This window comes from Gorilla gorilla, chromosome 1, assembly GCF_029281585.2.
Source record: "Gorilla gorilla gorilla isolate KB3781 chromosome 1, NHGRI_mGorGor1-v2.1_pri, whole genome shotgun sequence".
Lineage (NCBI taxonomy): Eukaryota > Metazoa > Chordata > Mammalia > Primates > Hominidae > Gorilla > Gorilla gorilla.
In genome coordinates this window covers 219,145,397-219,160,454 of record NC_073224.2, presented here as the reverse complement: position 1 = coordinate 219,160,454, position 15,058 = coordinate 219,145,397, and the positions used below count along the sequence as shown (strand labels likewise).

The 15,058-nt window shown below is 40.1% G+C and overlaps 1 protein-coding gene across 7 annotated transcripts in view; it reads right to left on the bottom strand.

The window, feature by feature from the left end:
* Positions 1 to 4,491: 4,491 nt before the first annotated feature.
* HP1BP3 (heterochromatin protein 1 binding protein 3) overlaps positions 4,492 to 15,058 on the bottom strand; it is a 44,565-nt gene continuing 33,998 nt past the window's right edge. For all 7 annotated transcript variants that reach the window (XM_031010386.3, XM_031010381.3, XM_055386697.2 and 4 more), the window contains 4 exons: positions 11,499 to 11,658; positions 9,317 to 9,428; positions 7,346 to 7,459; positions 4,492 to 6,894 (listed from right to left, as the gene is read on the bottom strand). In XM_031010386.3, the coding sequence (XP_030866246.2) occupies positions 6,600 to 6,894; positions 7,346 to 7,459; positions 9,317 to 9,428; positions 11,499 to 11,658 (681 nt within the window). In that variant the 3' untranslated portion in view covers positions 4,492 to 6,599. The remainder of the gene's footprint in view (positions 6,895 to 7,345; positions 7,460 to 9,316; positions 9,429 to 11,498; positions 11,659 to 15,058) is intronic.

Genomic DNA, 15,058 nt, shown 5'->3' with positions numbered 1-15,058 from the left:
TGCAGCTCTGCTCTTCATCTACAGGGACAGGTGAGCCAACTGAGGCACCAGGTTTGACCCGGGTGGCAGCTGATGGCTGCCTAGGCATCTGGTGGCCACAGCTCAGAAGGAACTCATGTCTCTTGCTCACCTGGCTTCTCTTCCCTGTCCTGGCTTTTGAAACTCAAGGCTGTATTTTGTTCTTGTTCATCTTGTGCCAAGTAAGCTTCTAACAGTTTAATAACCTGATTTTAAAATCTGTGAATCAAAAAAAAAATATGCTAACCAATGCCCATTAATTTCATGGCATGACCCTCTCGTCCTTGCTGTCAGAGTTTGCTGCTTGAGCTATCAGTGTACAAAACCACTAGAGGAGGCCTGGAAGAAGGATGAGTGGTCTAGCCTGGCTTCAATCTAACCCCATCAACTTATTACATCTTTAATTTGGGGAAAATCAACTAAATTTATTTGCTTCTGAAAATTGAGGATAATTTCATATATCTTTGAAAATATATCTGTGAGAATTTGAGATAATGTGATTTAAAGCATCTAGCAATAAGAAACTACAATGTAGTTTAAACAAAACAGAACTTTTGTGAAACTGGACGTTTTGGCTCTTATTTTTTAAAAAGTCTTTCCTAAAATACTAAATGCATTACTAACTGTAGTGTAGTAAACACAGTTCAATATTTCTTTGGAATTGAAGACTCTCACATTGCTTCTAGGTGTTATTCTGAAAAAACAAGGATTGTCAACATGAAGCCCATCATTTTAAAGATGAGGAAATCAAGGCTCAGGGAGATAAGTGGGTGACCAGGGTCACACAGCTGGTAAGTGACGCAGTCCTCAAAGACCACCGTGCAGGACCACAGCCACAGATGTTAGGACACTGGACTCAACGGTATACTCCGACCGGGAGTCAATCTCTATTTGAAACTGAAGAACATTTATTATTCTATAGACTGTATCAGGAAGTTTGAGTTACACAAACAGGTAACAAGGAATTTAAGTCTGACAGAATAAATTCATCAGAGCAAAAGTTCTCAAAACAGTAGAATGGATGAGCAGGATGTGAAACTCTGGGAATTAGGAAAAAGAGTATTTATTTGTTGGTATTAGGCAAACAAAGCACACAAAGATAGGAGAGACTGAATGACTAAGGTTTCTTTCCGAATCATAAATAAAAGAGCAAGGATTTCTAACATTCCAGCTCATGATTACTAAGCAGATCCCATCTCCAAAAAATTCAGTTGTCTGAGAAAATCCCCATTCTGGAATTTCTCTTGCTTCCTAAAAGAAAGCTGCTCATTTAGCAACATAAAATTCTGATAGAAGCTGTGGCTCCTGCGAGGGGAAAAGCTCTCACGAGTATCAGCATCCTGCAAACTGGATGAATTCACAGGATGAATTCTGAGTGTCCCACAACTAGGATATGAGAATGACCAAATACCTGGGGTGTCCTAAAAAAAGAGTTAAGGGATTGCTTAGTAACTTGTGACATAAAAACAAACAAACAAAAAAAACCCAAAGTGTAGCCAAGATAGTATTTTCCAGTAATCCAAGGTCTAATTTTGACAGTTACCAAAATTAAAACAAAAGCCACACTGACTTGACTATTGGCAAAGTTGACAATAATTTCATTTCCAAGCCCTCTGCTCTCTTAAACATGTGCTTGGCTGGGCACAGTGGCTCACACCTGTAATTCCAACACTTTGTGAGGCCAAGGCAGGAGGATCAACTGAGGTCAGGAATTTGTAATATGCCTGGCCAACCTGGTGAAACCCCGTCTCTACTAAAAATACAAAAATTAGCTGGGCGTGGTGGCACATGCCTGTAGTCCCAGCTACTCGAGAGGCTGAGGCGGGAGGATTGCTTGAACCCGGGAGGCGGGGGCTGCAGTGAGCCAAGATTGCACCACTTCACTCCAGCCTGGGTGAAAGAGTGAGACTCCATCTCAAAAATAAAATAAAAATAGTATCTGTACAGAGCCCGATGTGGAAGAAGCTCAGCTAGTGTTAGTCGTTATGACTATTACTACTTACATTAATTAGCCAAACTTACAACTATACTTTATGAGACATACTCTAGGCACCACAGAGTTCTCTTTTGCTAAGCAAAGATTTAATAGTGAACAGTGTTAATTATACATTATATACAATATCAGGAAAAAAAAGAGTTGTAATTTTTGAGGAAAATCGCTTCAGCCTTTTGAGGCCTCCTTTGACATACCAGTGGTTGACAAGACAGAATTAAGAACAGTTAAAACAGTTAAAAAGCTGATAAAATTAAATCATCAAAGGTAGAAAGTTTTCCAACAGGAAAAAAGCCACTGAAGTTAACAATCTTGTGGAAAAGAACAGAAGAAAGAATAGGGCCAGGTATGGCGACTCACGCCTGTAATCCTGGCACTTTGGAAAGCCCAGGTGGGAAGATTATGTGAGGCCACGAGTTCAAGACCAGCCTGGGCAACACAGTGAGGCCCCATCTCTAGAAAAGATAAATTAGCCAGGCATTTATTAGCTTGCCTGTAGTCCCGGCTACTTGGGAGGCTGAGGTGGGGAGAACTGCTTGAGCACACGAGTTCAAAGCTGCAGTGAGCCAAGATCACACCACTGCACTGCAGCCTTAGTGACACAGCAAACTCCATTTCAAAAAAAAATAAGTAAAAAAATATAGTTATAAAGACGGTAGAGATTAATTTCTTAAGAAAATAATGCAGCTGATTAGGGGTACTGTTTAACCATCTGTAATGGCTTCTAAACAAATCTTTGTCAAGTGGTTCCTAAGCCAAAACTTCAACAGTTCTGCTTCCTTGGCTTTGGCTCTGCAGAAGTGAGTGACCATCTGTTCCACCATGAAAATGCAAAAGCAAAATCTACATGCTAGAAAGTAATGTCAACCAGAACCTCTGGGGAAACAGTTTAATGGTCTTTTCCAATTAAGAATAGAATTTCTTTTCTTTCATAGCTAAAATTAGAATTTTTGCTTAATCCAAAGAAAGATAAATCAATCAGGTTCCAAAGATAGGAGACCTTAACTATAATCCCAAATTTTTAAAGTTTCTCTTAGTTAAATGCAGTATTTAATGAACATGGCTGGTGAGCTTCGTTCTCATGACGTATCAAGATGGCAAGAGGGTCACAGCCTGAGAGAGAATAATTTCACAGGCTCTTTAAAGTAAGTATTAATTAAGAATTGGTTAGCAAACCTTGACAAGGGCTAACAAAATTTGGAAAAACAGCAATGATGAAAAAACAAACGTCAAAAGGTATTAGCAGATTGTTTAGTTTTGTTTTCATGTCATTTTCCTGTTAATTATACCCAAAAGACATGATTAAAACATACACCTGTTTCCTAAGATTTATACAGGACTAGGTTTCCTTTCATTAAGTCCATGTGGATGCTTAGTCAGAATCCATGTGCAATGAATGCTTCTGTCATAGTGCTAAGGAAAGGTCTCCACATTTCTCAACAATGGTATCTTTCCTTCCTCATTTTGTAGGTTAAGAAGCCAACAATCTCTCTCCCAGCACTTTCTGAGACTCATTTATCAAAGGTAGCTTGTAGGTAGTTTCAGAGTGTATGAAACACTGTAAATGAGGTCACTAAGCCACCAACAGAGTACTGAAGCTATTGATCCATGCTAGAGATTTCTGGGATTACCTCTGGGGTTTGTTGTTCCCCTTTCTGAACATGGAAGTAAAAATTATAAATGTGTTCTGCTCCTTTGGAATGCCTGGAAGGGAGAAATCAAACATTCTTTTATCTCAATGTAAGTAAGGCGTATGTCTTTGACAGTTGTGGATGTTCGTGGAAGAGTGCAATGACCCTCCTGGTCTTTTCCCTTTACATCACACTGAAACAAACTGTCCTTATAGTTAACAGAACGTTAAAGTTGGAAGAACCTTTAAATGATCTAAACTTCTCAGCCTGTGCTTAAGTGCCTGGTGTGCAATACAGCCACCAGGTGATTATTCAGTAAGTCTTTTTAAAAGCAGTATCATAAAGCAAAGAAACCAACCAAAATCTCCCAACTTTTGATTCCAGAAGAGTGCAGAATTCTGAGCACAGGTACCTAACATCCATACTATAAAGAATCATTACTTGCTAGAGAGCACAGGAGTAATTACAATTACTTCTAGAATTTGATGTCTAGGATTTATCTGTTATCTTTTGCAGTACTGTAATTTTTTCTAGTCCAAGGACTTATCTGAATATTGAACATTTATTGAACATGACTGTACTCTATGATCTTGGAAGCAGTCTTTAATAAAATACAAAATGATTTTTTAAACCTTTGATTCATTAAGTAATTAGCATTCAACGTATCTGGAAACATCGTTTACCCTCTATAAGAATTCCAAAACACATGAACTGGAGCTTATATTTAAAAAGGAAAATGATGGTGTTCATTTCAAGGAGCAGAAAAGACTTAAAGTGAGGGCGACACTTAGCTACTTCTGAGGATATACTATACTCGAAACCTTTAAATATAAGCTACGGTTCAGCAGCTTTTAAAATTTCATGTTTATTCATATTTTTCAAAATATATGTACATAAAAAAAGGAAGATTTACAACAGGAAAGATTGCCTTACATGCAACACAAATTCCAATGAATTCATGATGGGATCACACATGATTATGATCTAATTCAAGCCAATGTTCTCAAGTCCATTTCCCAGACATACTTTAGGCTACAGAAGGGATCCCAGGAGACAAAAGTGGAATGAATAAGAAACAAACATCTTTTGCCTCTGGCAGTACTCAAGGGGCCAGAAGATGTACTTCAAAAACTTTAAGACAATTAAAATGTCAAGTGCCACAGGGAAGAGAAATGATAACCAGAAATTTGTATTTCTAGCTAGTACTATTTAACACAACTTCACAATACTAAAACAAAATACAAATAAGAAAGGGTTAGGTAGTTGGGCTTCATTTACTTTTCTCCTTTTCTTTTTTTTTTAAATATCTCAAAAAGGAAGCCACTTGCTTGATATCAAAAGTGCTGTGGAAAGAAAGGAGGGGAAAAAACCCACAAATAAATGTAGAATCTAGTTTATTTTACCAAACTGTATATTTTTCCACTTAACATTTCTACATTAGCAATGATGTAACTCTCCAACATTTCCTTATAAAAAAGGCAAACAAGAAGTGACAACTCATGCTCCAAATATTAAAACATATATTTAAACATATGATCAAGAAGATTTGGGCCGTGAGTGGTGGCTCACATCTGTAACCCCAGGATTTTGGGAGGCTGAGGTGAGTGGATCACGAGGTCAGGAGATCGAGACCATCCTGGCTAACATGGTGAAACCCCATCTCTACTAAAAATACAAAAAATTAGCTGGGCGTGGTCATGTGCGCCTGTAGTCCCAACTCGGGAGGCTGAGGTGGGAGAATCGCTTGAACCTGGGAGGCGGAGTTTGCAGTGAGCCAAGATCACACCACTGCACTCCAGACTGGGCGACAGAGCGAGACTCTGTCTCAAAAAAAATAATAATAAAAAATAAAAAAGGTTTGTTTTGATTTTTGGTAACACAGGTGACACCAGAAATCACAAATCAATATATTTCTACACTTCCCCTTCAGTCAAAAACCAAGTGGGATAGGCCGGGCGCAGTGGCTCACTCCTGTAATCCCAGCACTTTGGGAGGCCGAGGCAGGCGGATCACCTGAGGTCAGGAGTTCGAGACCAGCCTGACCAACATGGCGAAACCCCATCTCTACTAAAAATACAAAAAAATTGCCAGGCGTGGTGGTGCACACCTGTAATCCCAGCTACTCGGGAGGCTGAAGCAGGAGAATTGCTTGAACCCAGGAGGTGGAGGTTGCAGTGAGCTGAGACTGCACCACTGCACTCCAGGGCACCTGAGCAAGACTCCGTCTCAAAACAACAACGACAACAACAACAACAACAAAAAACAAGTGACATAGAGAACTTGTGCTTGCTGTTAAGGGAATGCAATACTTTGGGCCAGTGAAAAATACCTAGAAATTGATCAATATGAAATGTAGCCCAAAGGAGTCATATATCTTCAAAATCTAATGAGATCACACTGTTTTTGGCTTATTCCCAAAGCTGTCTCTGTGTTTACAGTTGGAGAGAAAAGGTTAGTGGAGTGGCTTTTATAAATAAGATTAATTATTACAGCTATAACTGAAGTCTCCAGGCAGGAGGCTTTACAACTCAGTGCTATATTGTGCCTCCATTTTACTTCCAGGACCTGACTGGCATACCGTTCTTGATGCTTTCTACAAATATAAAAATCTCTGCAACTGTTTAGATAAAACTGGAAGAAAAAAAAAAAGGCAAAGCTAACCATGAAAACAACAGGGGGTTGGGGGAGGCAGAGAAAAAGGACAAGTATACATTACATAGTTTAGGAAAGTCCAGGATTATTGCAGAAATTAAAATGAACAAGGAAAAGGGCAGGCACCAATAAAAGCACCTAAAGCTAGCAAATGCCTAAACTGGTTTATTTAGAGTCCCTCCCCACAATGTTCATAGGAGAGGAAAATAATGTAATCTGAAAAGCATCAAAACTAAACAAATGCACACTGACCTTAGAAAATAAGATTTTGAATTTCATCATGATACCCTTTTTTCCTATAAAATTTACTTTTTCACTCTGAAAGACTTCTTCATGGTGGATTTGCCCTTGCCCGGCAATTTTACTTCCTTTCTTGCACTGGTTGCAGGCTTCTTTGAGGAGCCACCACTAGGTTTCTTGATGACTGTGGATGAGGGTCTGGTCTTCTTGGCAGGCGTTTTGGCCTTAGGAGGTGCTTTCTTGGGCAAGGGCCTAGCTTTCCCCCGCTGGGCAGCTGAGACTTTAGGTGCAGGTTTGGACCCTCTCTGCTTCACAGATGCGGCCTTCCCTGGGGACTTGGCTGGGGTTTTCTTCTGCAACCTGTGAGAACCAAAGAGCAAAGGCCGTCATTTAGTACTTAAGAGATTCGTTTTGTTGGGACAACCAGATGCTTTCTAAAGAGAAACGGCATATGAAGTAGTCACTTACGTTAAGAATAGGAATGTGACAATTTTTTACTAGAGATTTTACTAAAATTGTATAAAAATTCAACCAATTCATGAAGTCTAGACACAATTTCATGACGTTGTTTCTAGGGAAATATGTAATTATTTTTCTCTGAATAACTAAACTATGGATACACATAGGCTTGCCCTAAAAGTCTGGAGCCCTTGATTTTCAAAGGAGAAGATCAATCCAAATTTATATAAAGAACTTGAGAAGGATCCTGAGTTTCTGAAATGCTTTTTAGCTTTAGCCCCTCCTATAGTACTATTTTTCAGCTCTGAGGTATTTAGTGTCCTCCCCACAAGGGGTTTTCACATGTCCACACCTTCTCTTAGGTGGCGGCTCTTCATCCTCAGAGTCTTCTTCTGATGACTCATCTTCATCTTCATCCTCATCTCTAGAATCATCTGGCTCTTTCTTCGGAAATAGAACTCCTGGGCTATACGGGGAAAAATTGGATTACAACACAAGTCCCATATAAAACAAGAAAAATAATGTGAACCTAGATGCTCTTACCTGGACATATCCCACTTCTTCCCACCCTTCCCAAAAATGTCAAGCTAGGTTACATGTATCAGGTTACAATTTACCGTATTTTGAACATACATATAAAGTTATGCCAAATCTATAAAAGTCCTGCACCATACCTAATTCTATACCCACTATTTAATAAAATTAATCCATAGTCATTTATTTAGTAAACAATTAAACTCCTAATATGTATCTGGCACTGTATTAGCCAATGAGTACACAGCAATGAACAGTCTGCATGGAATACACACTTCAGCCTCATAATACTGGCAAAAGACCTCCAAGTCTTAAAAAAAAGACCTCAAAGGCCTAAATCTGTTCAAAGCTTCAGAGATATTCGGCAAGGATCTCCTAAACTCTTTTTTGTCCTTGGTGGTATGAACCTTGATTCCTTTGATTAACATATCCTTAAATGATAACATACATACATATATGTGTGTGTGTGTTTCTTGCCTTTTTCAGACACAGGGTCTTGCTATGCTGCCCAGGCTGGAATCAAACTCCTAGGCTCAAGGGATCCTCCCACCTCACCTGCCCAAGTAGTTAGGACTACAGGTGCATCCCACCACACCTGGCAGAATGTAACATTTTGTGTGTGTGTGACTTTGGGAATTAAATTTAATGTTTAATGTTTGAAAAATTTACATAATATGTATTAAGCCAAGTAACACTTATGTTTGTACAGAAATAATAATATAAGAAAGTTACACAATAGTCTTGCTAAAACAGGGTCTTAGTGGTATATGTTATGTACTTTACTGGAAATCAAAAGGCTTTAAACCCAGTGCATGAAACAATGCTTGGACCACAGGAGGTGATCAATATATTTTTTTGTTTCAAAGAATAAATAAGGTATTTGCAAGAGACAAATTTTCAGATAAGTGTTCCTGTCTCTACAGTATGAAGGCAGAGTTAAGATTCTTGGAAACAGTCAATGTTCTCCCCACTTGGTATTGGACAATTAAAACTTATGCATATAATCCCATCACTTTGGGAGGCTGAGGCGGGAGGACTGCTTGAGCCAGGAGTTCAAGGCCAGCCTAGATAATATGGTAAGACCCCATCTCTACAAAAAACACAAAAATTAGCTGGGTGTGGTGGCGCGCACCTGTAGTCCCAGCTACGTGGGATATTGAGGTGGGAGGATCACTTGAGCCCAGGAGGCGGAGGTTGCAGTGAGCCGAGATTATACCACTGCTCCAGCCTGGGCGACAGAGTGAAACCCTGTCTCAAAAAACAAAAACAAAAACTTATACATAATCCTCTAAGAATCTGTCATTATCATTTACTTGATAAAGAAGGAATGAACATCAAAATGACCATCCGAGGATCTCAGATAATCTTATGCCTGGCTAAAATCACTATTTTTATACAAAACCTTTTACTCCAAAATAATACTGCCTTAAAAGTCATCTTTATTTTCAAATACAGTTGTCCCTTGAACAACACAGGTTGGAAACGCATTAGCCCACTTTATATGTGGACTTTTTTTTCAACCAGACACAGATCAGAAATACAACATCCACAGGATGCGAAGCCTGCATACAAAGAGGACAGACTTTTCAGATACATGGATTCCACAGGGCTGAGTACATGCGCATTTGGGTATGCGGGCAGTTCTGTAACCAATCCCCTATACGTAACAAAGGACGACTGTATTTCCAGTTCACTAAAACAGTAATAAGGGTAAAATAAATTAAACTGAGTGTGTAACTTAGAATCAGATTATAAATTTACAGTGATCTATTATAGGCTAAGTGCTTACCTGGGATAATAGGGAAAACAGAGCTGGAAGGTGCCACTGAACCCTTTCCCAGAGATCTGTTCCATCCACCCATTCTTTTCGCATTTCTGCAGGGTTTTTTTCAGCAAATGCACTGAAAAAAAAAAATTCAGAAATGAAAGTTATCTAGTTATTCAGATTAGATAATTCCCTCAACCACAAACAGATGCCCATCAATTTAATATCCTGTCACATACGGTAATTGACATACACTAAGTGAATCCTTTGTGTTCAAAGGTATTTAATTAATTAAACATTTACTTATTGCCCATAAGTTTGGCAAGAGTTAAATTATATACATACATACATACATACATATATCTATATTTTAAAATTTTGCAAAATATAGAGACAAAGTCTCACTATGTTGCCCAGGCTGGTCTCAAACTCCTGGGCTCAAGCAATACTCCCACCTTGGCTTCCCAGACTGCTGGGACTCCAGGCATGAGCCACCATACCTGGCAAGAGTTATAATGAAAAGACACATTAGAGACCATTGAGTCAAATACCTTATTTCACAGAAAAAAAAAAAAAAGCCCAGAGTGGTTAAGTGACTTGAGCTCAAAGTAGTTAAGTGACTTGCTCTAAGGTAGCACATAAACAGCAGACCTAAAACTAAGTATTTAATTATTTCCATTCACTTAAACATCTATTGTGTACCTATAGGTACTGATAATCATCTAGGAGAATATCTTATAAAGATGAACAGAACTAATTATTCATAAATCAGTAAACAGTAACAAAACAATATCATGGTTCCTGAAGTCCTTCATTCTCATCTTTCTTACAGAGACATATCCAAAATATATTTTATGGTGATTCAGTATCCAAAAAACAGCTGCAAATATCAGTGAAACTGAAAGGCTTGTTAACCAAATTCATCTTCTCTTAAAACATCTGGCATATAGAAATAGGCCGGGCGTGGCGGCTCACGCCTGTAATCCCAGCACTTTGGGAGGCCGAGGCGGGCAGATCACGAGGTAAGGAGATCGAGATCATCTTGGCTAACATGGTGAAACCCTGTCTCTACTAAAAACAAATAATACAAAAACAAAAAAATTAGCCAGGGGTGGTGGCAGGTGCCTGTAGTCCCAGCTACTCAGGAGGTGGAGGCAGGAGAATGGTGTGAACCCAGGGGAGGCGGAGCTTGCAGCGAGCCAACATTGCACCACTGCACCCCCCAGCCTGGGCAACACAGCCAGACTCTTGTCTAAAAAAAAAAAAAGACTTCAAAATTACCTTTTAATTTACAATAATATATTCTGGATTGTCTTCTTCTGTTACTTAATTTCCATATCCCTCACCCTACAACATTGTGCCTCTTCTAATAGTTCATTGAGAAGTCACCCAGTCTCACCAATCCACACATGATAATGCTGATAAGGCAGGGTGTCTCATCTCAAATCACCACCTCCTAGAGTAAATATACTTTACTGAAATAAAGTATTTTCTGTTGTGGGGCTTAGGTTAATAAGAAATAATATAAGTAGTAAGTACTCTAAAATCCTGGCTTTGTTTCAAAGTAAAATTAGATGTTTTTGGTGAACATTCAGAAGTAGGAAAAAATACACTATAATTTAGAGTTGCTTTGAACCTAGAGATTTATCTAAATTACAATAAATATCAGAAAAATCTTTACAGTAAAAGCAACTTCTTATAAGCAGATGCTTTAAATTAAGAATTCAGTTTTGATTATTTGTTTTTCTTTTTGTAAATATGAAATTTGTAAAGCTGTTCCCTCTTGGTTTTCAGTCAGTAGTTAATACTTTGACATTAATAGCATGATCTCTATGGTTTTTTCTTTCTTTTTTTTTTTTGATACATAGTCTCGCAACTGTTGTCCAGATTGGAGTACAATGGTGCAATCTCGGCTCACTGCAACCTCCACCTCCTGGGTTCATGTGTTTCTCCTGCCTCAGCCTCCCGAGTAGCTGGGACTACAGATGCACACCACTACACCCTGCTAATTTTTCTGTATTTGTAGTAGAGATGGGGTTTCACTATGTTGGCCAGACTGGTCTCAAACTCCCGACCTCGTGATCCGCCCGCCTCAGCCTCCCAAAGTGCTGGGATTACAGGCGTGAGCCACAGTGCCTGGCCCTCCACGGTTTTTTCAAAAGAAAATTCTCCTAATCCCAGTTAAATATACACAACGGAGTCTTACTTTGATAGTTAGAATTGGTTCCTGGGTGATTCTCTAGGACATACTTCTTCAGAGCAGTGGTAGAGCAGGTCTTCGGCTCATTCATGGCAGCAATGGCAGACAAGATTGCATATTCCATCAGGCTTCCACCAAGCAGGGGTTTCTCCCCTGATTTCTTCAGCTGTTTTCCAAGGAGGAAGAGAAAAGCATCAAGACAACACTCTCCCAAAGCAGGTCAAGACAAGACTCCTCTGCACCAGGTGGGTCGGAGTTCCTGCATTAGCACAGATATGTTTTACAATAAATTGTCAGCTTAGGGACTTTCTCTTCCCATTCAACAGGTTATTCAATCTAACTGAGAAGTCCCAACCCTCCTATGGATATTTTCTCCTTCCATCTACCCTCCATCCACCCTAAAATAATAGCCAACCTAACCCAAAGATACTGACAACTGTACCTAATAAGCAGGTTAACCAGTTATGTCCCTAAAAATTAAGATTCTTTTGGCTGGGTGCTCACACCTATAGCCCCAGCACTTTGGGAGGCAGAGGCAGGCAGATCACTTAAGGCCAGGAGTTCGAGACCAGCCTGGCCAACATGGCGAAACCTGTCTCTACTAAAAACACACACACACACACAAAATAGCCAGGTGTGGCAGGTGCCTGTGGTCTCAGCTACTTGGGAGGCTGAGGCAGGAGAGTCTCTTGAACCCAAGAGGCGGGGTTGCAGTGTGCCGAAATCATGCCACTGAACTCCAGCCTCGGCGACAGAGTAAGATTCTGTCTAAAAAAATAAATAAATAAAATAAATTTAAAAAAAAAAGATTATTTTATTTGAGAATACTTCACTTTTCTGAATCTGAAAAATGAAGTATAGCTGACCCTTGAACACAACACAATTTTATCTGTGCTGGTCCACTTATATATGGATTTTCTTCTGCCTCTGCACGCCACCCTAAGACAGCAAGACCAACACCTCCTTGTCCTCCTCAGCCTACTCAACTCAAAGATGACAAGGATAAAGACATGTACGATCATCCACTTCCACTTAATGAACAGTAAATATATTTTCTCTCTCTCTTTTTTTTTGAGATGGAGTCTCGCTCTGTTGCCCAGGCTGGATTGCAATGGCGTGGTTTCGGCTCACTGCAACCTCGGTCTCCTGGGTTTAAGCAATTCTCCTGCCTCAACTTCCTGAGTAGCTGGGATTACAGGCGCCCACCACCAGGTCTGGCTAATTTTTTATTTTTAGTAGAGACATGGTTTTACCATGTTGGCCAGGCTAGTCTCAAACTCCAGACCTCAGGAGATCCGCCTGCCTCGGCCTCCTGACGTGCTGGGATTACAGGTGTGACCCACTGTGGCCGGCCATATTTCCTCTTTCTTAAGATTTTCTCAATAACATTTTCTTTTCTCTAGCTTACTTTAAGAGTACATTATATAATACATACAACATACAAAATGTGTATTAACTGTTTGTAAGGCTTCCGGTCAACAGCAGGCTATTAATAGTCAAGTTTTCTGGGAATCTAAAGTTACATATGATTTTTTTTTTTTACTGCACGGGGGATCTGCACCTTTAACCCCTATGTTGTTCAAGGGTCAGCTGTAGTTATAAAAAATAATAAATAGCCCTTTTAATCCTATGAGGAAAATAGCAGTGAAAAATTTTGATAAATATTTAGGGTATCAGGGAGCACGGTAGTTCATACCTGCAATCCCAGTACTTTGGGAGGCTAATGGGGGAGGACTGCTTGAGGCCAAGAGTTCAAGACCAACCTCGGCAACATAGCGAGACTCTCTCTCTACTAAAAATAAAAAAACTACCTATGAATGGCGGCATGCCTGTAGCCTACCTACATGAAAGTGTGAGGTGGGAGGATGGCTTAAGCCCAGGAAGTTGAGGCTATAGTGAGCTATGATTACATCACTATACTCCAGCCTGAGTGACAGACCAAGACTCTGTCTCTAAAAATAAATAAATAAACTAAAAAAAAAAAAAAAGTATCATACAAAAGAAAATTACATAGCATACTTTGAAAATGAAAGGTGTGGTAACAAAGGTTAGCAAATAATACGCAAAAAGGGAAAAGGAGAAAACCAGAAATGCTCTACAAAACTGTTTAGTGGTTCTTAAAGAATGGTCTGGTTACAATCGTCTGGGTTCCTGAGACCCTTTCAGAGGATCTGCAAGGTCAAAACTATTTGCATAATAAAACTAAGATATGCCAGACGCAGTGGCTCATGCCTGTAATCCCAGCACTTTGGGAGGCTGAGGCGGGTGGATCACCTGAGGTCAGGAGCTCGAGACCAGCCTGGCCAATATGGTGAAACCCCATCTCTACTAAAAATACAAAAATTAGCCGGGCACGGTGGTGCATGCCTGTAGTCCCAGCTACTTGGGCAAGGCTGGGGCAGGAGAATCGCTTGAACCCAGGAGGTGGAGGTTGCAGTGAGCCGAGATCGAGCCACTGTACTCACTGCAACAAGACTCCATCTCAAAAAACAAACAAACAAAAACCTAAGATGCGATTTGCTTTTTCACTGTCTTTTTTTTTTTTTTTTGGAGACAGAGTTTCGCTGTGTTGCCCAGGCTGGAGTGTAATGGCACAGTCTCGGCTCACTGCAACCTCCGCCTCCCAGATTCCAGTGATTCTCCTGCATCTACCTCCCGAGTAGCTGGGACTACAGGTGCCCACCACACCTGGCTAATTTTTGTATTTTCAGTAGAGATGGGGTTTCACCATGTTGGCCAGGCTGGCCTCAAACTCCTGACCAGGTAAACCACCCGCCTCAGCATCCCAAAGTGCTAGGATTACAGGTGTGAGCCACTGCACCTGGCCTTTTCACTATTTTGACATTTGCACTGATGGTGCACAAGCAATGGTGGGTAAAACTGCTGTCAGCTTACCACAGATAAAGGCAGAGACACAAAAATGTGGTTATTGTCTTCTTTACTGCTATGTACTTATGGTTTAAAAAAAAAGAGCACGAATTCACTTAGAATGCCCTTGATAAAGTACTAAAAATTATTTTATTAAATCTCAACTTTTGAATGTGTCTTTAGAATATTTTATGGGATGAAACAGGAAGAACCACATAATCCGTATCTGCTACATATGTAGACATGATGGTATCCAGGAAAAGCACTTGTGTAATTGTTAAAAGTTATGAGCTGAATTAGCTGCACTTTTCTTGGAACACTTTTTTTTTTTTTTTTGAGACGGAGTCTCATTCTGTCATCCAGGCTGGAGTGCAGTGGCGTGATCTTAGCTTACTGCAACCTCTGCCTCCTGGGTTCAAGGGATTCTCCTGCCTCAGCCTCCCGAGTAGCTGGGATTGCAGGCCATGTGCCACCATGCCCGGCTAATTTTTTGTATTTTTACTAGAGATTGGGTTTCACCGTGTTAGCCAGGATGGTCTGGATCTCCTGACCTCGTGATTCGCCCACCTCGGCCTCCCCAAAGTGCTGGGATTACAGGCTTGAGCCACCACGCCTGATCTGTAATACTTTTTTTACTTAAAGAAATAACTGACAGCTAACCTATCATTATTCAGACTTGGTTATGAGGTAGACAGTAT